The 24167-nt window shown below is 30.2% G+C and overlaps 2 protein-coding genes across 2 annotated transcripts; both read right to left on the bottom strand.

Annotated features, from left to right (window-relative positions):
• Window positions 1–5702: 5702 nt before the first annotated feature.
• LOC105162760 (uncharacterized) lies at window positions 5703–10361 on the bottom strand. The gene is made up of 6 exons (XM_088877151.1): window positions 10335–10361; window positions 10177–10238; window positions 9702–9801; window positions 8443–8493; window positions 7421–7494; window positions 5703–5853 (listed from the first exon to the last, which is right to left on the bottom strand). Exons 1-6 carry the CDS (start codon window positions 10359–10361, stop codon window positions 5703–5705), a joined length of 465 nt encoding a protein of 154 aa, XP_088733277.1.
• Window positions 10362–13193: 2832 nt separating this feature from the next.
• On the bottom strand, window positions 13194–16902 carry LOC148784356 (agamous-like MADS-box protein AGL104). Its single transcript, XM_088877150.1, has 5 exons — window positions 16680–16902; window positions 15485–15538; window positions 15327–15345; window positions 13492–13557; window positions 13194–13277 (listed from the first exon to the last, which is right to left on the bottom strand). Exons 1-5 carry the CDS (start codon window positions 16862–16864, stop codon window positions 13194–13196), a joined length of 408 nt encoding a protein of 135 aa, XP_088733276.1. The 5' UTR covers window positions 16865–16902.
• Window positions 16903–24167: the final 7265 nt, after the last annotated feature.

Genomic DNA, 24167 nt, shown 5'->3' with positions numbered 1-24167 from the left:
ATTTACCCCTCTGATATTGAAAATGAATACATTACTTCCCCAAAAAAAATACAGCAATTTATCCCCCTATACTTTTAAAATAAGTAATTTACCTTCTTATATAGGGAGGTAAATTGCTCATTTTAAAAACAAGGGAGATAAATTGTTGTATTTTAAAAAATACAAGAATGTAAATCGCTATTTATTTTTTTTTATAAGGAGTAATTTGCTCATTTGCGATATCACAAGGAAATTGTTTGTATTTTTTCCTTTCTTAATATATATATATATATAGAAATTAGATCTTGGTAAAATAAAAACGCGTCAATGTTCTTTAATGTGAAGTACACTTGCCATGACCTTTCTGTCTTCGATCACATCCGCTTCCTTTTTATACTTTTTTTAATTTATTTAGTTGTAGAATTTATAAATTTAATTTTCTATTTAAAACTCTACACAATATTTCATTTATTAGAAAAATTCATTCATATTCACAAATACTGGTTAATGATATCACCACACCAATTTTTTATAAATTCAAAAGTATCTTTCATGATAAAATAACTAATTATTCAATTTTTCAAAATTTGCATTAATTGCTAAATTATTATTTCTTTCTTTCTTTTTATCAATAATTTATATATTTTATTCTTATTTATAATATATCTTAAAGCGTAAAAGATTATTTCTTATATGCACGTAGGAACGACGTGCCACAATGACTAGTAAAAAAAAAAAAAGTCCTACACTCACAAACAGCGGTTAATGACACTGCTGCATCAGTTTTTTTGTAAAGTAAAAAATGCCATTCATGATAAAATAACTAACTCATTCATCTTTTCAAAGTTTACATTAATTGATAAATTATTCTTTCTTTTTATTAATATAATATAATATACTGACATATATACATTTATCTTATTTAAGATATATTTTAAAACTTGAAATATTACTTATCATATTCACATAGAAATGATGTGGCACAACAGCTAGTATGTACAAAGATTATATCATTTAGTTTAGGCCAAAATCCATTTCACCCCTGTACTTTTTCGAAAAGACTAAGTCCTCTTGTATTTTAAAAATAAGCTAAGAATCCCTTTTTTGATAAAGCCTGCGCAAAACTTTTCTTCGGTTTAGGAAGAATTTTGCGCGGGTTCAGTGCAAAATAGATTGGTTTTTGACAGATTTTGACCCATTTTTGGAATCTGAATGAAATATTCTTGTTGATCTTATAAGATCACACTCCATTATTTCTTTTATTTTGAGGTTATTTTATGATTGTTTTTAGATTTTTATCCCGCCTAGCTAAAAAAGTAAATAATTTTATTTTTAAGTATATTTATTTAAATATAAAAATGCAAAAAAATTCTGATTTAAATTAAAAAAATTAAATTAAAATCACAATAGAAAAATTAATATACTAAAATGTATTTTCCAAATTTAAACATCTATATGAATATAAATCATAATAAATTATATTTTTTTAAACACAGGTTTTTGCCTTACCTATTTATTAAATATATAGGATTTTTTTTTTCAGGTAAATGTAATTTTCATCACATAAACAGTACCGTACAGTACAACAGTGCTCAATGAGTGACGTCTCCCTCGACAGACCAAGGGATACGCTAAAGTCTATATAACACACAAGAACTAACAGAGCGAGCTAAAGAAGCACTAAGAATCCTCTGTCTAACATTTAAGGGTATTATGCAATTTGACCTTTATTTTATATTAAAAAATATTTTGCATACATATTGTGTGTGTATATATATATATATATTAAATGATGAAATAAAAAATATAACAGAGTCTGAGATAAATAAATAAATAAATAAATGCGTATAAATTAGGTCTTGTAATTAAATTACAAAGGAATATAGACAAGAGAGAACAATTAAGGTCAATGGTTGGCACCACTGCAATGAATAGCAATGTACGAGGAGACCAACCTAAATATAAATCAAATTGGATTTTTTTACTATGTGTTGTATCTTTTATTTTATTTTTGTGTATAAATATCATGTTATTAATTTTATTCAAGAAAAAAAATTGTAAATAATAAATCGAAATAGAAGATGCAACGTAAATTACAATAGAAAATCCAATATGTACATAAAACGCCTCAATTATTTTTTTATTTCTAGTATTTATTTCTTAAAATTTTATATTTTTGGTATTTTTAATTTTGAATTTCCTCTTATTCAATTTTCGTATAAATGTACAAATGTATATATATATATATATAGATTAGTATATTGAGAATTTTGAAAATATTTTTGAATTTATATGTTTTTATGTACAGAAATACATATTTAAATATGAGAAGTAGATCTAATAGATTTTATAGGTTCAACTCACCAAATTTGAGAGTTCAACTTTGTGTTCTTGAAATCGTTATCACGACTAAGCAGAAGAGGATAGGAAAGCTTTCTCCATTGATTGGAATTTGTGTTCTTGAAATCATTACTAGAAGAGGAAGATGATGGATCTTCTTCGTTTTACATAGGGCTATATATACATATTTATTTTAACTGTAATTAACAGACAAACTGCAGCTGACAACTAAACTAACTAAAATTGCAAAACCACTTATAAAAGCGTTATAACGACTAAGCAGCTAAGAAGCCAACGACTAGTTAAAAGCGCATTTCCTCAACTTGAAGTCTAAGTAGGCGAGTGGGCTTCTGCTGTGCATCTTATTCCTTCTTATATCAACTTGATGGGTAAAACCCATTTTATATGCAGAATACCTAAATTATTCTTAATGAAGGGCAATTTAGTCATTATGCCATATCAGACCCGCGTACCTTATAAAGGTGGGTCGAACAACTTGCAATCTGGATCCGAATCTTATACGAAGACCCCGACATGAGATTCGTCCGATTGAGAGTGACGGTTCACTAGATGGCGATACGTAGCCCATACAACAGTATCCATCTGGGCCCTATAAATACCCCAAAATGCTATATTTTGGGTAACTGATTCATAGACTTTTCTACCTACTATTTCTAATCGCACATTTTTACCTCGATCACACTAACTTGAGTGTCAGAGGGTTGTTGTCGGGGACGTACCCGACGAGCTTCACGTTCTTGTTTCATTCTCAGGAACCCAATACTCGATCTTGGTGGAGTTAGCAATTATCCGAGAGGTCAACCTTCAAGGTCGTTGAATTCGATCAAGATCAGTTGGCGCCGTCTGTGGAAATACTTGAGGATTGCCAGTTTTAAGATGGAAGGCTCATCGAGGAGGAATGTGGCAGAGAAAGATACGCCAGTAAGGGGAGGAGCTCCAATGATACAATTAACAAGAGATGAACTCCAGAGGATGATGGAAGAAGAGAGTAGAAATGCTATAGTGGCGTATGAGAGGAGGGCGACCACGCCCATGGTTAAGGATACAATTAAGAGGCAATTGTTTGGAGGCAGAGATGTTCAAAGATTGTCAGGAGAAGCGAGCAGAAGAGAGTACGGGAGAAGTCGCGGACCAATACCCTCAGAAGCGGGTTCGAGCAGCCAGGTCAGAGCTAAGGCAAGGGAGCCTGTGATATCTCGCGCAGAAGTGGAAAGTGTGGGAAAGCAAATTGAACTCCTTGGAAAACAAATTGACGAGCTGAAGAGGCGAGGAGAGCTGGTCACTCATAACAAGAATTCTCCTTTTTGCAACAATATATTGACTCAGGTGGTGGAGTTCGGGTTTAGAATGCCCGATCTGCAGAAATATGATGGAACGAGGGATACTCATGAACATGTGGCTGCGTTCGAACTTGTAATGAATTTAAACGGGCAATCAAGTTCTATAATGGCTAAGTTGTTTGTAACTACCCTCACAGGTAAGGCCCAAGAGTGGTTCACTAGTTTGCCCAGCGGAAGTATTGAAACATATGAACAGTTGGTGCAGAAATTCAGTTTTCACTTTGCTAGTAAAAGGAGGCAAAAATGATCAGCAACTCATTTATTCAACATTCGCCAGAGGGAAGACGAGTCATTGAAAAACTTCATGGGGAGGTTTAATAATGAAAAATTGGAGGTGCAAGATTTGAGGATTGATATGATGGTAAGCATCTTGATACATGGGCTGAAGAAGGGTCCTTTTACTTCTGCGCTAGCACGTGACCCCCCGGGCGATGTGGAGCAGTTGATGGCGTTAGCTCAGAAATATATTGATAAAAAGGAGATGAATGCAATGAAAGATATGGAGCGAAGGAAAAGGGATCAAGCGTTTCGTCGACCTAGTGCACTCGTGAAGGTGGCAATTAGAGGTCGAAAAACGACAGAATTTGCGAAACACCGGCCCAGATATCATAACTATACGCCTTTGGCAATGACATGAATTAAAGCTTTGATGATAGTGGAAAATGCTGATGTGCTGAAATGGCCAAGACACACCAGGTATACCCCTTCCAAAAAAATTTCCAACAAATATTGCAGATTCCATTGGGAAAGGGGACATGACACAAAGGATTGCTTTCAACTAAAAGACAAAATCCAAAGGTTGGTCAGGCAGGGGTATTTCTGGGATCGTGTACCTAGTGGTTGCAAGACGAGAAGAGATGAGACAAGGAGAAGCAGGTCTAGAAGTCGGGATCGCAACCCAGGCCCTGCGAGAACGGATAAAGCGCCGGTAGACAGAAGTAATGCACCAACGAAGGGGGTGATCTATACAATAGCAGGAGGTTCGAGTGCAGGCGATTCCTAGAGAACAAGAAAGAGGTATGCGAGAGCTTCGGGATCGGATAGAAAGAGGGAATTTGTATTGAATGTGAAGGAGGAAGAGGCGATCTCTTTCAGCAATACAGACCGACCTCAGGACACAGGCTCGTTGAACGATCTAATGGTTATTAAGATGGATATAGCGAACTTCACAGTTCATAAAGTGTTGATTGATAGTGAGAGCTCAACAGATATCATATTCAAAACTGTGATAGATAAGATGGGGCTTGATAATGCTAGGCTTGAACCGGTAAAAACTCCTCTTATGGGATTTGGAGGCAGCAAGGTCGTTTCGTTGGGCATGATAGAATTACCTGTTTCTATGGGAGATGAGCCTCGGTGCCGAACGATGATAGTTAAGTTCTTGGTGGTCGAAAACCCATTCACTTATAATGTGATACTAGGGAAACCAAGGTTAAACTCCTTTCGAGCAGTGGTTTCGACGTATGACATGAAAATAAAATTTCCAACGGATAATGGTGTGGGTGAAGTGTCATGCGATCGAAAGGAGGCAAGAAAATGCTACAATCTCGCGGTAAAAGGAGGATCCGAACAGAAGAAGAGAAAGGTTGTAGAAAACCCCGAACCAAGACCTTATGAAGCAAACCACATGAAGCCAAGTGAGGAGCACAAGGCAGTTGAACTCGTTGAAGGGGATCTAAGCAAAACTACCCGAATTAGAACTTGGATGGGAGGGTTGGAGACTATTATGATCGATTTTTTGTGAAAAAACGTGGACATGTTTTCCTGGAGCATGTCAGATTTTAAAGACATCAATCCAGAAGTTATTGTACATAAGCTCAATGTGGACCCCACTGCACAACCCGTACAACAGAAGAATAGGCCTTATCATACATCAGCATAATATATCGATGTACCGACACCATCAGAATCATTTAATATTTTCAAGTAATATTGCACATACAAAAATTAAGTTTTTCAATATGTATGTGATTTATGAAACATATAGATATATTGTTGAGTTGATGATCATATGCATGAAAATCAATTATAATTGTCAAAACTTGGAGTGCTCAGCTCACTTCCCTGCAGCTTCTTGAAATGCTTTTGTGCTTCTATGAAGCTAAGACTTAGATGAGGCCCCATTGATAAGCTTGTTCCATTCTGATCTTCAATATCCCTCATTGAATTCATCCTGAAAACAAAGCCATTTATGCAGCAAATTATTTAAGAAATTATTGAAATTTGATCATATGGGAAAAAAAAAAGGAAATTTTTCATGTCTTAAAAATGTCGAGGAAATTGCATATTTCGTAACATAACTTAGGTCCAGTACATTTTCAATTCTATTACTTACTAAATTACCGACAATAGTCCAAAGTTTTAACTTCGATCTATCTGCCAACTTTAGTTAGGAAATTGACGGGACAACGACGTGCAAGTCACGTGCTCGATATCATTGCAGAATGTAGGGACATGGCTACATTGCTTGCACGTGATTTTTTCCCTTCAATTTTCTAATGGAAGCTGACATGATGACTGAATGTGATAATTTTTAAAGTTATGGAATTATCTTCGAGAAATCTGTTAGCAATAAGTCTAAAAAATGTATAGATTTATAGAACGAACAATGTAATTATCCCTAAAAAGTGTATTTTATAAAAAAATATCGTTCTATTGAGATGTAAATACATTTCTTTCTCCATTTTTAGTTTTCGTATTCACGATGTTAAGAACCACCCAATGTATTTTCAAGTTTAGAAATAATTAAATCGATATTTCCTTAATTATATGCAAATCAAAGAATATATTTTTAATGTTTAAATAATTGTATTAAGGACATTCTCAAAGATTGATGTTTTAATTAAATTCAGGGGTGTTAGTATAATTTTTCTAACTCTAGGGACAAGGTTTATAATTTTATTATAATCATAGGATACATAATTGAATTATCCAGAATTAGAAATAATCTCATTCTCATATTCTTTTTCAGAAAGCCATTTTCCTTAAAAATGAAACCAAATAGAACCTACAGGAAATTCTAGTCTGGATCTAATCCGATCAAATTTGAACCAGTGTGATTGGTGTATAGTTTGATGAAAATGAACCATCACATAATAAGTGTGATACACTTACTCTATGATTGGTTTGATCAGCCAAACCTTATCCGAACAAGAATTTTCCTAGAACCTACATTATTATGATCCAATTTATTTAAAGGGTAAATTACAACAACCTTTCACGAGGTTTGGCATAATTAATATATACCCCTTCATTATTTGAAAAATTACAAATTACCTCCTGATATTTGATGAAATTATGTAATTCTTGTATGAAGATATAAAATTGTCAACTTTACCCTTACTGTATTTTTCTCAAAAAAACAATAAAAATTTGTAGAAAAATCAATCAGGGTGGATGAAAAACTTTTAAAAATTGTACAAAAGATTATCCATTCAATCTATTAAAAAAGTCAGAAAATTTTAAAAGATAAATAAAACTAGAATTTTTAATACACAATGGCATTTTGTTTAGTTCATCATAAAAAAATGGATGAAAAACCTAATTAATTCGGCTAATTGTTAGACAATCGTTAGATTCAAGGGCAATATTGATAAATTTTTCAAATAAGAAAAGGTATTCGTAATTTTGTCAAACCTTAGGAGAAGTCATTGTAATTTACCCTCGTTTAAAATTTAGAAATACGTTCTAAAATTCAAAAAGAAAAATAAAAAATTGAGGGGTTATAAAACTAAAAATACCCATTTTGGTTCCCATCAATAGAGTGATCAGTCACTGAAACAGCATCCTCCATCTGGACTGTTGCTGCCTGCATCTACCAATTTAACTGCTAAATATAAAACATATACATGAAAAAATTATATTTTTGGTCCTTCAATAATATCACCAAACCAATTTTAGTCCCCTTGTTTCATGAATTACATTTTTTATCCCTAAACTTGTCAATTTCGAACAAAATTGCCCCCAACCGTTATACTAATGGAGATGCGATGGACGATAAAAAGAGAGGAAATACACTTGATTTTGACACTAAATTTGCTGCTAGCAATGTATACCTGATTTTGATGTCAAAATCAAGCCTATCTATTTCCCCTCTTTTTCACGTCCACGTAACACCTCACGTGCATATTTCTGTTAGTATTTTAAGGAGACATAACGGTTGGGACCAACTCTGTTCAAAATTGACAAGTTTAAGAACCAAAAGTGTAACTCGTCAAACAAAGGGGACCAAAATCATTTTAATAATATCGTTGAGGGACCATAAATGTATTTTTTTTCCCAAAATGTACACACACATATATTTATAGGAAAAAATGCAAGCAATCCCCTTGTGATATCACAAATGAGTAAATTACCCCCTTATGAAAAAACAAATAGCGATTTACCTCCCTGTATTTTTAAAATACAATAATTTACCCCCCTATGATTTTAAAATGAAGTAAATTGTTAAATTTTTTTTATAGGGGAGTAATGTGCTCATTTTCAATATCACAGGGGGTAAATTGCTATTCACCCTATATTTATATATATAAATACAACAGAACTCCCTGTAAATATAATAGTAGATAAAAAGACGTCCCACGAGAAGAAAAGAGATCAATGTGTCTCTAAACTTTAAAAAAAAGGGCAACACGACTCGGATAATAAATTTTCTTTTGTAAAATTCAGAGATCACGTTGTCATTTATTTATTTTATTTTTTTTTTTATTGAGAAAAGTTTGTCTCTATTAAAATTTTTACGGGGGAGTAAAATAGAATTTACCTCAGCATTTTCATTCCTTTCATGAATAAGTTGGTTGCCTAGCAATTTGGCCTACAATAAAGGATTAAACAACATGAATAAATGCTCATGCATGATCAAGGTTCTTTTTTTTTTTTTTAAATTAAGAATTTATTAGTTATGGACTAAATTCGGGGTAAATAATTATTATTAACTATAATTAAATAAAATTGCTGCAAAAATTTAGATTATCCACCATGAAAATTATTTTTGTCATATTTATAAGCCACAATAAATATTTTTGTCATAACTTTTAGCTATGACAAATATTTTAGCCACACTTCCAAAGACTACGGCTTAGTCAATAACTGTGTACTATGGCTATTTATCTTTAATCATTACAGTTAGCCATGATCAAATATTAAATTTCTTCTAACGACACATATATTTCGCAATGTACTCGACACGAAAAGCTTAAAAATTGATACTACCATTCACCACTAATTCTATCCCATAGTTTTCTAATGATTAATTGTTATGATCAAAAGTAAAAAATCAAGAAGAACACTAATTAACAACGACTATGCAAATTATTAGCTATTTTTGTTACAGGGACGAGGTCAAAACATTGGTTGTAACACGAAAATCATGACAAATATTTTGGTTATAGCTAAATTATCATATTAAATATTGATTAAGTATGGTCAAAACTGAAGCTTTTCGTATTAGTTTGTTTGATTACATCAAGTAGTATTGATTTACTTTAGTTCTTACATCGTCGTCATTTATAAAGTATGTTGTAATTCAACTTTTTATAGTGAAACAGAAACTCAGTACGGCAGAAAAAGACTACAAAATTAGAGGAAAGTCGCTATTTTCTTCCACCAGACGGCCACGTGCATGGCACATGCACACTTCCGTCAACATTAGCGACCCACTAACGAAAACAACAAAAAATGCCAAAAAAATAATAATTCGAGGATCAAAATTTCAACATCAAATTATTTGAAAACAAAAATAACAAATATATTCGAGGACCAAAATCGTAATTATTCCGTAAATACTACGTCAAAAATAGTCGAGGGGCCAGGACAAAGTGTATTAATTTCACCCTTTTTTTGTTTAATCACGTCGGTTCATATTCAAAAACACATGAAAATCGATCCGTTCACACATATTTTCATTTTTCATACCTATAAAAAATCAAGTCAAATTCTTTTATCCAAACAAATTCATATTTTCCATACAAAATTCAATATCAGAAAATACTGAAAATTAGATTTGAAAATAAAAACACTAACCTTGGACAATTGTATACGCTGAAGGGCGCTTGTGAGGAACTGCTGGTACACTCCACCTTCCAGAACTGAATTGATTTTCTCTATATCAGGTTCATAATACCTGTTTAATAAATAAACAAACGTAAATTTTCTTCCATTTTATCCCCCCCCCCCCCCAATTTCGTAATAATCACAAAAAATAAAAAAATTGATGTGGTCGAGAGTTTTACGAAGGGATAAAATTGAAAATTTTACTTACGGCACAATTATACACTAGGTGGAACACAATTTTCCAGGAGGTCTTTTTGTGAGAAAAATGACCATTATTCATTAAAGGGACCATTTTTCTCACAAAACAACCTCCCTCGAAAATGGTATTTCACCTGGTGCATAATTGTGCCGTAGGTAAAATTCTCAATTTTATCCCTTTGTAAAAACCTCGGCTACATAAAAAACAAATAACTAATAATATATAAGTGTAATTAATATTTCTAACCTCATTTTCTCCTGTGACTCACGTTGTTTCCTGTTGAGTTTATCCAGTTTTTCTTCAAGATCCTGAATTTTAATTAATTTTGACACTGGTCAAATGCAATTTCGAGTCCCAGTAAATATATATTAAGCGACAATAAATTTTATATTGTTATTACTAACTGCCATGGCACGTCGTGCCTGCGGCATATATACAGTAAATAATTTTTCATATTTTCAAATATATTAGAAATAAGAGCAAAATAAAATGTATAAACCAACAAATGATATTTTCTTTTTTTTTAAAAAAAAAGAAAGATATAAAAGAAACCAAGTTAAGGTATTATCAACACAATAAAAAATAACAGTGTGGTGGTGTTAAAACTGATGTGAATTCACTTTTGTTAACAAAAAGGAAAAAGAAATTACAATTAATTTTTAAGATTATCTGATTAGGTATAATTGTCATACTTAAAAATTAGTGCGACCGTGTTATTAACCGTCATTTATGATATAAGCTTGTACACAATAATAATCATTAATAAAATCGAGAAACTTATTATTTTGACAAAATAATTTTTTTTGTCACTAAATATATATAATTAGTAACAATATTCAGTAGAAAAAAAAAATTACTATTACCTACAATATTAACAGCTATGGTTGGTAAATGTCAACTACTATTAATTATAATTAAATAAAAGTGATGCAAAAAATTAGCTTTTCCATCATGAAAAAATTATTTGCCACGGTTAAGAGCCATGGTCAAAATATTTGCCATGGCTAAATGTTTTAGCCACCCTCACAAAAATCACAACCAACAACCGTTAAGTGGTCATGGTCAATAACTATTTGCTATGCCTATTTGTTATTAACTACAACAATTAACTAAAATTAAATATTATGATTCTTCTAGTGATTAAAAATATGACCTATTTTTGTTGTTAGTAATCTTCTCTTGTTTTATTGAATACTAGTCATTTCTGCATGTATATAATAAATAATTTTTCATACTTTAAAATATATTATAAAAATAAGAGCCAAATATACAAATAAATATATTACATTGAAAAAACAAAAAAAAAAAAGAAAACTAATATATTAGTTAAAGTATAATTTGGAAATTTGAGTATGTTAGTTATTTAATTAGTTGGAGGGCATTTTTTACTTTACGAAAAAAGGTGTGGCAGTGTCATTAACCGTCATTTGTTAGTATGTATCTCCTTTTTCTTTTATATTAGTATAGATTATTATAAATTAAAAAATAAAAAAGAGAATTATTTCCCACGTTATAAGTGACTATAACTTAAAAACAATGATAGAGATCAATATATATACTTTCGATCACGACCAAACAAAATCAATACAAGCTTAGGTATCGACCATGGCTAGCCAACATTGTCATGATTTTTAGCAGTGTAATTTCACTTTTCGTACCAAAGTATACCCCTTTTCAGTTTGAGTACCCCAGGTTTCCAAATCATTAGATTTGATATCCAATGTTTATAATTTTCATCCACCTGAGTACCCTCTATTAAGTTGACTGTTAAAACAAACGATCAACCCAATTTTAGAAATAGGCGTGAGCTTGTCTATATAAGGACATATTTGGCTGCCATTTTATTCAACACACGAAAAAAATTATACTTTGATTCATTTTAATTTTAATTTTATAGTTGAGGACAATAATTTAAAATAATACATATTTAATTCAAATTTTAGCAAAAAAAAATACTAATTCAAATCGTTATAGAAATATCAATTCAAATATTCCTCCGAATTCAAATTATTATGAAAACAAAAATGTGTAGTGAATGTAAAGATAATCGCCTAGTAATAATTCAAATAAACTAGCCGTGCAAAAAGAAAGAAAGAAAAGAAAAAGTGCTTTTTCTAGTAAAATTGGTATTTTTTTGATAAAAATTGGATTAACTATGTATTTATTTTTAAATTATTGTACTTAATTATGAATTTGAAATTGAAATGAATCAAAACATATTTTTTTCGTGTACCGAATAAAATGACAGCCAAACATGTCTTTACATAAACAAGCTCCTGCCTACTTTTTCCTCTAAAATTGGGTTGGCCCTTTGTGTTAACATTCAAGGGAACTCAGGGTGCTTAGGTGGATGAAAATAAAAAAAGTTTGAGTACCAAATTCGATAATTTGAAAACTTGGGGTACTCAAACTGGAAAGGGGGTTTATTTTAAGTACCAAAAAATAAAATTATCCCAATTTTTAGCTAAGGTCAAAATATTTGCATAATATTTTGCCTCACTCATCCAAACAATGACTAAGAGTCGCAGCACAATTATGATTAACTAATATTTTTCATAATTTTTTATTTTTTAATGATAATTAATTCATAATAAAAAGATGGTACCTCGATACTGGAATTTTTGGACAGTAGATCAACAAGGCGATATAATTTTCATGCGAAACAAAGAGAAAATCTGGTCAGAAATGTAATTATCTTAAGTAATGTAAAGGGTAAATTACAACATATTCACTTTAGGTTTGTGGTATAATTACGAATATCTTCTCGTCGTTTGAAAAACTATAAATATCCCTTAATAGTTGATCAAATTATGTAATTTTTGGATAGATGTATGAAATTGTCAACTTTGCTCTTACTGTATTTTTTTTTAAAAAAAAAAATCGGATGGAGTGGATGAAAAATTTGAAAAATTATAATAAAAATTATCCACTCAGTCCGTAAAAAAATTCAAAAAAATTTTAAAAAATAAATAAAATTATAATTCTTAGGCCACAAAAGCATTTTGGTTTGTTCACCACAAAAAATGAATAAAAATCTAAAGGTGATTAACGGATTGGACTAGTTTTTAGACGACTAATAAAATCAGAGGGTATTTATAAAGGAGTTTTTAGACGACTATTAAAAGCATTTTCATACAACAAAGGAGTATTTATAAACAGGAAAAAATATTATTTTAGTCTGTTAAGTATGCCTAATTTTAATTTTAGTCCAATAACTATGTCTATTTTTGTTTAGGTCAAGTAACTTACGAAATTGCTTACTTTTAGTCCCCTGGCATATTTTCGGACAATTTTACCCCTATGAGTGCATGTGGACATGTTGTATAAGGGTAAAATTGTCCGAAAATCTGACAAAGAACTAAATGTAAGCAATTTCATAAGTTACTGGACCTAAACAAAAATGAACTTAATTATCGGACTAAAGTTAAAATTAGGCATACTTATCGGACTAAAATAATACTTTTTTCTTATAAATATGCTAATTTTCAGAAAAGATCGTTATAATTTGATTGAGTGTAAAATAAAATTATGTGTATGGAAGGAGAGAAGGGGTATAGTTACGTACATTGCTATCTTTTCCAGCATTTCTCCTTCGTACTTTAATTGCTTGAGCCTTTGAGACAAGAACTATACGTACAAATGAAAAAGTCAGTACATACATCAAAATACAGATTTGTTATCTCAATTTTCAATTTTTCATATTTTCAAGTGATTTTTTTTTATTATTTTGGATTATGATATTTTTTGTGGCATGTTTTTTCAAATATAATGATATGTAATAATTTTTTCTAATGAAAAAACAAGGTATTATGTAATAATTTTTTAGCAGCTAATTATATTTAAACTCCCTCTAAAAATATTCTATTATATTTTTTTAAAGAAGTTTTTAAATTATATTTATACCTTTTCTGAAAATTCTCAATTTACACCTGACTCCATTCCGTTAGAGTTTGAATGAAAAGTATTGACGTAAGCAAAAAAAGAATTACATAAATTTTTAGTTCTGCCCTCATTTAACATTCCTATGTCTATTTTTGTAGTTACAAAGGGATAAATATAAGGATAAATTACGAAAACATCCCCTGAAATTTATCATAGTTACGAATACCTCCTTGTTATTTGAAAAACTACAAGTACCCCTCCTGATGTTTGAAGAAATTATATAATTTTTGGATGGAGGTATGAAATTGTCAACTTTTTCTTTATTGTATTTATTATTTTTTTAAAAAAATTTAAATATTTATAAAAAAATCGAACAGGGTGGATGAGTTTTTTAAAGATCATGAAAAAATTATCCACTTAATAAAAAAATCAAAAAATTTTAAAAAATAAATAAAATTATAATTTTTAATTCACGAGGGCATTTTGGTCAGTTCACCATAAAATAGATGAAAACCTAATGAGGTGGACTAATTGTTAGACTGCTATTAAAATTAGGGGGTATTAGTAAATTTTCAAACAACAAGGGGGTATTCGTAATTATGTACGAAACCTCAGGAGAGACAGTTGTAGTTTATCCTAAATGTAACATAGATATATGGAATGAGGATAATATTATTACATTTTCCTTCCATACGTACAAAATTATTACATGAAAACGTTAAATGAGGGTTAAAAAATTGGAATTTCATGTAATTTTATTTTGCTAACATCATATTTTTCATCTAAATTCTAACAAAAAAAGAGTTAGCTGTAGACAATAAATTTTCGGAGACGGTGTAAGTGTAATTTCAAAACTTTTATAATAGAAAATGTAAACTTAACACTTTCAAAAAGAATTTAAGTGTAATTAATCCTAACTTTTTATATAAAAATATGTATTGATTTTCTGAAATTTATGATCAAATCACACAAGCAAAACGCCTAACGAGACATGATATCACAATTTAAAATTTATATAACTGAAATCGCCTTTTGAAAATGAAACCAAACAAAAAATCTTCTATTTTTCAGAGGGAAAAATACAAACAACTCTCTTGTAATATCGTAAATGAGCAAATTATTCCTTATAAAAAAACAAATAACGATTTACCTCCTTATATTTTTCAAAATAAAGTAATTTACCTCCCTATATAAGGAGGTAAATTGTTTTATTTTAAAAAGTATAGGGGGGTAAATTACTATATTTTTTTTATAGGGGGATAATATGCTCATTTTCAATATTACATGGGGATAAATTGCTATTCACCCATTTTCCAAACCATAGTGTTTGAAACACAATGTTAGGTGTTCCCTCAGAGCACAGCCTAGTAGGTGGTTTGAGCCTCAATACCTCTAAAGTTCAAAATCTGAACGTATGCGTGAATGAGGATGAATGCATGCAGAAAAAAAAAAAAAAAAAAAAAGAAAGAGAGAGAGAGCACGATACGAAATTATTATCGACGTACGTTACGTACCTCTTCATTATTAATAGGCCTGCATGGATGTGAAACAAATCGTAGAGAATTGTTAGAACAATTATTTGAAATAAATAATATATTATTTTTAAGTAAAAGCAATTTTAATTGGATGAAATAAAAAGGTTAGAACAATGATGGTAGAATTAAGCACACACCCTCCTCTTAGCTCATCAGGCCTGTCAACGAAACGAAGGAAGATATCCTCAACCCTGCTCATCAACAAATTAAATATAAGTTATTCTCAACCAAAAACACTCATTAATTCACAAAGAATTAAGCACTTATTACTCAGCTTATACATCTGTCGAAAAAAGGAAAAAATGCAAGCAATCCTCTTGTGATATCGCAAATGAGCAAATTATCCCATTATAAAAAAATAAATAACGATTTACCTCCCTGTATTTTTTAAAATACAATTTTTTTTTAAAAAATATAGGAAGTAAATTGCTATATTTTTTATATGGGGTAATATGCTCATTTTCAATATCATACGGGGGTAAATTGCTATTAACCCGTAAAAAAAATGTTATTTCATTATCTCTTTTTTAATTTTTCACCATCCGACTGAATTAATTGCCGCAAATTCTTACTAAATTCAGGAGATCCTAAACTAAAGGGTGGAAAGGGTGGAAAATCCAGGATGATATATCGAATTGGATTTTTTATTCAAATTCCGTTATATCTTTTATTTTATGTAATATATATGCCATGAATACAAATATTACGTCATTTGTTTCATTTAAAAAACAGATTTTGTATGTACGACACTTAGACTTCCTCTGAAAATGCAAAATGACATTTTCTATCAAAAACGTTTGAAAATTGCATTTACATGCCCTTCGAGAATTCACTATTTAAACCTGATCCTCTTTTCTTAAGATTTAGAAGAAAAATGCTGAAATAAGCAGAAAGTTTGATGTAATTTTACCCCTCATCAAATATTTTGATGTAATTAATAATTTTATACTTCTGAAGAAAAAACTGTAATAATGTGAACCTCACTCCATGTATATATATATAAATATATTACGATTTATTCCTTTATAAGTATAAAAATATTTATGAAAATATTAAATGAGGTGCAAAATTAAAAATTTATGTATTTTTCTTTGCCTACGTCAGTATTTTTCATCCAAATCCTAAAAGAAGGGGGTCAGGTGTAAATCTAGAATATTCAGAGGTGTAAATGTAATTTCAATTTTTTTTTGAAAAAAAAGTATAATTTTAATAATTTTAGAAATAATTTAAGTGTAATTAACTCTAAATAGAATAGAAGGTATAATAAAATTTGAAACAAAAAATTTCAGTCTGATGATTTATTATATAGCACAACTTAGAATATGTCTCAACCTTCCGTTGCTAGCGAAGCTAGTGAGGCGGCCGGTGGGCGAAAACATGATTAGGGCAACATCCGTGTCGCACAAGACGGACAGCTCGTTGGCCTTTTTGACAATGCCATCCTTGCGCTTCGCGTACGTTACTTGACGGGAGGTCGGGTTCTCTATTCGCCGCATCGCGAGCTTCTTGCGCCCCATGGTGGGAGAGTCACATAGAAGAAAAGAAGAGGAGTTGAATTGAGAGAGGAAGGGCAAAATTTTATGGCTTTGCTGCGACATGAAAAAGAGTCAACTCATTTAATGTTGATCCAAGCCATAGATTAAATGCTCTATGATGACTTGTTGTGTGCCAAAATTTCGAGGACACACAATCAATGGAGAATCTGTGTTGGGGTTTGAATTGCCCAAGTGTTGGTGAGTTTGTGAACAAAAATTCAATACACAATCTCAAACCGAGATCAGTAGATACCCTCTGGGCTTTTTGCTGGGAAGTATTTAGGGTATGTTTGGAATGGTTTCATCTTCTGTAATGGAAATAGAAATAAGTACATTATTTTTTATTTTTGGGTTGGAGTTCTTATACGTATATTTTTTGTAATTTGAGAATTTATACCTAATATACCCAACGTTTGTTACCGTTTAATCAATAGATCCATTTATTAGTAAAATTTATGAAATTTCCTGATATCAACAAAAGAGTTGAATGAAAAATTGGGATAAATATAGATTTTCATTCATCAATTCTTTTGTTGATATCAGTGAATTTCGTACATTTTGACTAACTGATGTATCCATTTGTTGAATAGAAGTAAATTTCAAAAGACAGTGGTGTAACTATCTCATGAAATAAGCTGTAGAAAAAATTATAAGTTTAGCTGTAGCGAAATTTGAGAGGGTTTTAAAAACAGAAGTGGAAAGTGGAAAAAAGGTAAAGTTACAGTGTTTGAGGAAAAAGTTTAATATGTACAGTTTTATTAATAAACCGTAAAAGTTGTCTAGAAAACTCTTAGGGCATAATTGGTATATAAGAATGGAATGAATTTAGGAATTGAATAAAGATAAAAAAACAAATCATATTTGAATAGCATTCATATGATTAGTATACATAAAAAATTAAAAAGCGATGAAATTGTCATTCCTTAATTGATTTCATTCACACAATTAATAATTAGAAAGAAATGATTAGTGATGGAATAAAATAATTTTTGTGGTAATAGTAATATTTTAAAAAATTACTTATAGAATGTTATAAGCAATTTATAAAATATCTTATATGTTATTAAAAAATATATATGAAAAAATTAATTTATTTATTTAAAAAATAATTTATTGCTAGAATCTACACATAGATAGTATTTTCTGCAAAAGAAATTGCATTAATTTGAGCAAACAAATGAATGAATCTATTGGATCACATTGCATTTACAATTATGTCTCAATACTCAAAAAAAGAAATATTTTAGATTAATAACAATTAAAACTAAATATAAAAATCAATGAATTAATTTTTTGTTCCCAATAATTTGTTATTAATTCAAAACAATATTTTGGATTAATAAAAAAACCATACTTGGTAAAATATACCCCAGAAATATTAATTCTTTGTATAATGAAATGACAAGGTTTGTTAAGAAGAAAAAAGTTCCATTCCCAAGCTCGAGGAATAGCTAATACCATGTTTTTGGGATGGAATCACTAATTCCTTTCCAAAGGCAATGAGAATTTCTACGAAATCATTAATCCCTTTCGGTACTTATACCAACCATATATAATTTTTGGCTTAAATAAACTTAATTTGTGTCGTTCAAAAGTATAACTGTTCTCAACTTATTTTTAACAAAAAAAAAATGATAATTAATTGTACACTATAAAAAATGTGAAATTTGTACCGGATTTTGGAACATTTTTTTGCCTTTTGGAATGATTTGAAATTGAAGAAACTAATTTGAATCGGTCTTTGGAACGATATGCATTCCGTCGTTATAGACAGGTTCCTAAAATTTAGGAACAATTGATGGAGGACCATTCCCCATTGTGTCACATTGTTCTTCAGTCTTGACCCTTCCTAATAGTGTATTTAAATATGAAAATTTGATTTGTTTGATAGGAACACATTGGATAAATTTTGGAACGTTATATAATTTAATTCGGGATAAATTTGGAACTATTTTTGTAATACTTTTGGCTGAATTTTGGAATTGTTGTTATTTATGATGGTGATATATTTAGGAACGGTCATTGGAATTGTATGGTGTTCAATTTTCGGAATTTTATTAGGCACGATTTTTTATTTATTTGGAACAGTCTCTTATAACTGTTTTAGGATTTTGTTTTGGAACACATTATGGTGTATGCATTATTTTGATTGGAATGAATTTAGGAACAGTCAAAATTTTTTATGAATACTTTTGTAGAATTATTTTAGCAATGGTATTTGGGACGGTGGTGTTTGTAAAATTTGTAATATTTTATTTAAAATTACTAAAATTGTTCCTGTTTTTTTTCATTATAAAATTTTTAAATAATTAGATTTTTATAATTATTATTAAATTTAATTATATGTATGGTTTTAAGTAATTGAGTACATATTAAATAATGGAATGTAATAAACATTATGAATATGAATCATTAGGAAAAAAATATTATATTAATATAAAATATTATCCAATCTTCCTCATCAGCGATGTCCATATCGTCCTTGTTCGGGACAGGAGAGGTGCTGTGATGGTCCCCAGTCAAGGAGCTGGCCTGCATGGACCTCATTGTGGTCATCATGTCGACCATCATCATCTCCACCCGAACCATGTGATCCTCCATGTCCAAGTTTGGCGGTGGCGGTGGAGATGGTGAATATCCGGTTGGAGGCGTAGGCCTCAGAACTAAGGCCGAATACACGACTCTTGTTCTTGCCCTCGACTGCAGCTAGCCATAATTGCTGCTCGATCATCGCCACCAAAAGCGTTTGATACGGCCAGAGTATCATGGTCGTCGACCGTGGGCTGGGTTGATGATCGTCCATCAGCTTCTGGAGCGTCTCGTGCAAAATAAACAAAATTATTAAAACATTACAACAAAACTCTCACCCTGCTATTCCTTCTAGACATTCAACCTAAGAAACTATTAGGCCTACTACCTCAAAATTCTAGGGAATAAGAATAAATCAAAATCTTGCACAACCCATTTATCAAGATTATGAGGATACTGGACCTCCGAATTCTGCACTCCCACAGATCCTTACTATTACAAAAAATTGATAAAGATTTTCTTAAAAAAGACTCTCTTTCAGAAGATAGGAAATGGTTCATGAGTAGTTTTTCTGAATCTCAACGAGCAAACATCAAATTTCAATGGTATGAGTCTATGTCATACATTAAACAAAATATTCCTTTTTTCTCTTATTTATGTCAAACATATGGAGAAGATAAATTAACACTCATCCAAAAAACTCTAAAAAAAATGGACGAAACTTGATGGGTCAACAGTCTCCAATGAACATCCACCATTAGAGGAATCGGGAATCTCCATAAAAGGTCAAGTCATCAAGTGCCTTCCTGTTAGTGAGCCAACCACCAACGAGGTAAGTACTGTTATACCAAGCAAAATAATTTCTCAAATTAAATTCTCCATTCTATAGGAAAATAATTGATCGAAATGAAACTAAGGTTGAAGAAATTTCAGAAAAGGAGATCTGAATCCCTCATCTTCTTCCATAATTACTTCCAAAGATCCAATCTTTAATGTTACTGCTGATAGTCTTCCTTTTCAAATTTATGATTATATACCAAAATTAAATTAAAAAAAAATTCATTCTTTTAGGAATCCAAGAAAGACTAAGAGATCTAGGCAAAGACAAAATCATTAACATAATTGAACAAAATCTTGAAGCTTCTGATAAAAACAAATTCCAAATTCAATTTACCCTGTCCGAAATTTGCAATCTTACAGCAGTTATTACAAACAAACTCCCTCTGATCTAAGGATAAAAGAAGTCCAAAATTTTAGATCCTTTAATGGAAGTTTATGAATGGAATTTAGATACCTTATCTGAATATCAAATTCTTAGCTTATGTAAATAAATGGTTATGGTATCAAATATTTATAAAGAAAGGGCATGCCTATCAAATGAAGACGCTGCAAAAAATCTTATTTTAGGGTTTAGCAGTCGATTAAAAAGATGGTGGGATAATACCATAACTCCTGAAGCAAAAATCCAAATTCTTTCAACTGTTAAAAGAGATGCAAAAGAAAATATTGTTAATAGTGATGATAGGAGACCAATTCATAATGCAATATGCTCTCTAATTATACTATTATCATTCATTTTATCGGTAATTCTGAAATATATCAAGAAAGAAGTACAAAATTTTTACAAAGTCAGAAAACTCTATGGTTTTCGATGGTATAAAGATGTTTTTCTATCAAAAATATATGATAGAAGTGATGTAGATAGTTATTTTTGGAAAGAAAAATTTATTTTAGGTTTACCAAAATTCTTTACAGAAAAAGTCCGTGAGAAAATTAAGAAAAAATATAGAAATATTGCATCTCTTTCTTATGGATAAATTATAATAATAATGTTAATTTGGTAGGATTACAATTATGTAATGATTTTACTTTAAAAGCCAATTAAAGAAACAAAACCTTACTACCAGAAAAGAACTGAGAAGTTAGTGTGAAAAATTTGGATTTAAAAACATACAATCACCCTCTTCAAAAACAAAGCACCATAACACCCATAGGTATAAGTTTTCAAAGAAAATTCCTTTTTCTAAAATCCCTTCTAAGTCTAATTTTCAAAGAAGAGTTTCCCTAAGAAAAAATATTCAAAAGTCCCTAATTCCATTATCTGTCACAAGTGTCAAAAGCCCGGTCATTATGCCAATAGTTGTAGGACGAGACAAAAAATTCATGAATTAAGTTTAGGAGAAGATTTAACAAATCAATTGTTGAATATCTTATATGAAGAAGACTTAAAAATATTTGAAATGGTATATGAAAACCCCAATCTATAAGAACAATTAGATTAAGTCGAACAAGAAGAAGGGTATACTTCTTCAGAAGAAGAGTCCCAGAATTCTAACCCAGAAGAAAATAATAAATGTATTGGGTCTCCCCCAGGATTATACTTTTGTAATAAACAAATAGCTATTTTAACCAATCAATTTTTCTTAATCTTAGATCTTATTGAAAAAACTCAAAATCTTGAAGACAATGACACTTATTTTCATAAACTCCAAGAATTAATCTCAAATGAAATTCCTTAGAAATCGAAACCTCCTCCCAAAACAGATTTTTCATAAATTATGAATATGTTTGAATCCTCCAACTCTAAAGTCTCCATATTATATTTAAAACATGAAGTTAGACAATTAAAAAGAGAGGTCAAAACTCTAAAAGAAAATTATGACCAATTACAACAAGAGTTTTAATTATAAAACTCCAAAATCATATTTATAGAGAAAATTCCAGTAAAGCATCTCCATCTAAGACTTCTGAAGAAGAAGAATCATTCGTCAACTCTATCTCTGGAATTGTCTACCAAAAATGGTACGTAAAAATTAATCTAGTTATTGATGATTTTAAATTAACTGCTATTGCATTAATGGATTCAGGTGCTGACATGAATTGCATCCAAGAAGGGTTAATCCCTACCAAATATTTTGCAAAAAACCAAAGAAAAACTTTCAGCTGCTAATTCAATCATTGTTAAAATTAATTTCAAACTTTCAAAAGAAATATTTTCAATGATGGAATTTGTTTCCAAAACCAGTTTTGTTCTAGTTAAAGACCTTAGTACTCCAATAATTTTAGAAAATTCTTTCCTTCAAATGCTCTATCCAATAAATGTTTGTTCTAAAGGAATTAGAACCAAAGTAATGGGAAAGAAATTTATTTCAATTTCAATTTTTTGTAACCCAAAGAGACATCAAAGTTGTCCAAGATACCTTCATATTCCAAGAAAACATTAATAATAAAGAAAAACAAATTCTTTTCCTAAAAGGATGAAATTTCTCACAAGAAAATAGAAGAACAAATCTCTGCTCCTTTTGTGCAAAAGAAAATCCTTGAATTCAAAAGCCAAATACAAAGCCAAGTCTATTCTGAACTACAAAATACTTTTTGGGAAAGAAAAAAATATTTTATCACCCTCCCATATGAAACTGATTTTGATGAAAGAACAAATTCCAACCAAAGCTAGGGAAATCCAAATGAACCAAGAATTATCAGAATACTGTAAGAAAGAAATCCAAGATCTTCTTAACAAAAATTTAGTTCGTCCTTCAAAATCTCCTTTGTCTTGTTCAACCTTCTATGCTCAGAGAAATGCTGAATTAGAAAGGGGAACTCCTAGGTTAGTGATAAATTACAAGTCTCTAAATAAAGCATTAAGATGGATCAAGTATCCCATATCCAATAAGTCAGATCTTCTTAAAAGACTTTATAATGCAATTTTTTTTTTCTAAATTTGACATAAAGTTTGAATTTTGGCAAATTCAAATAGATGAAAAAGATAGCTATAAGATAGCTTTTCCTCTCCCTTTTAGCCAATTTGAATGGAATGTTATGCCATTTAGTTTTAATGCTCCCTTAAAATTCCAAAAGATTATGAATGATATTTTTACCCATATACCTCTTTTACCATAGTCTATATCGATGATGTCTTAGTTTTTAATGAAAAATATAGAAAAACACTAGAAAAATCTGCAAATTTTCCTTAAACTCATAAAAGAAAATGGTCTTGTTGTATCAGCCCCAAAAACAAAATTCTTCCAAACAAATGTCATATTTTTATGGCATCAAATCCACCAAGTAACTATTTTCCCAATCCAAAGATCTTTACAATTTGGAGAAAAATTTCTAGAACAAGTCCTAGATAAAACACAATTACAAAGATTTCTGAGTAGTTTTAAATTATGTCTCATAAACCTTAACCTTAGACAAATATGCAAACCATTATATGATAGGATAAAAACTCCTCCACCACCATGGTCATCAACTTCATATTGATTTAGTAAAGAAGTTAAAAAGAAAAATTAAAGAAATTCTTTGTTTAAGTATATGTCATCCCACTGCACCTAAAATTATCCAAACAGATGCATCTGAAATAGGATATGGAGGCATTCTTAGTCAAATTATTGAAGAAAAAGAAACGATAGTACAATATTATTTTGGAGAAGACTGCAGCCAAAATTATCCTATAATAAAAAAAAAATCTATCTATTGTTTTATGCATTTCTAAATTCCAAGATGATTTATTAAATCAAAATTTTCTTTTAAAAATAGATTGTAGGGTTCCAAAAAATGTGCTTACGAAGGATGTCAACAATTTAGTTTCAAAATAAATTTTTGCTAGATGAAAAGCTTTATTATCAGTCTTTGATATTGATATCGAATATATTAAGGGGACTCGCAATTATATTCTTGATTTTTTGACAAGAAAATTTTTGCAAGAATGTCAAAATCAACAAAAGAATCAAGGCTAAAGGTAAGTCCTTTAGAA

This window comes from Sesamum indicum, linkage group LG13 (genome assembly GCF_026168435.1).
Source record: "Sesamum indicum cultivar Baizhima isolate 11 linkage group LG13, ASM2616843v1, whole genome shotgun sequence".
In the NCBI taxonomy this organism is placed as follows: domain Eukaryota; kingdom Viridiplantae; phylum Streptophyta; class Magnoliopsida; order Lamiales; family Pedaliaceae; genus Sesamum; species Sesamum indicum.
Note: the sequence above shows the minus strand (reverse complement) of the source record. Positions and strands in the feature narration are given on the sequence as shown.

Bases quoted from the DNA above. Each gene is read 5' to 3' on its own strand.
- LOC105162760 (XM_088877151.1), bottom strand. From the start codon at position 10,361: ATGCCGCAGGCACGACGTGCCATGGCA. The intron at 7,495-8,442 runs GTAAATTCTATT...TTAAATTGGTAG, and splicing joins AAAGGAATGAAAATGCTGAG to ATGCAGGCAGCAACAGTCCA. The intron at 5,854-7,420 runs GTATTTTTAGTT...CTTTGTTTTCAG, and splicing joins ATTGATGGGAACCAAAATGG to GATGAATTCAATGAGGGATA.
- LOC148784356 (XM_088877150.1), bottom strand. From the start codon at position 16,864: ATGGGGCGCAAGAAGCTCGCGATGCGGCGAATAGAGAACCCGACCTCC. The intron at 15,539-16,679 runs GTTGAGACATAT...GTTGATGAGCAG, and splicing joins AGCTTCGCTAGCAACGGAAG to GGTTGAGGATATCTTCCTTC. The intron at 13,278-13,491 runs GTAACTATACCC...GTTCTTTGTCAG, and splicing joins TGGAAAAGATAGCAATGTAC to ATTTTCGGACAATTTTACCC.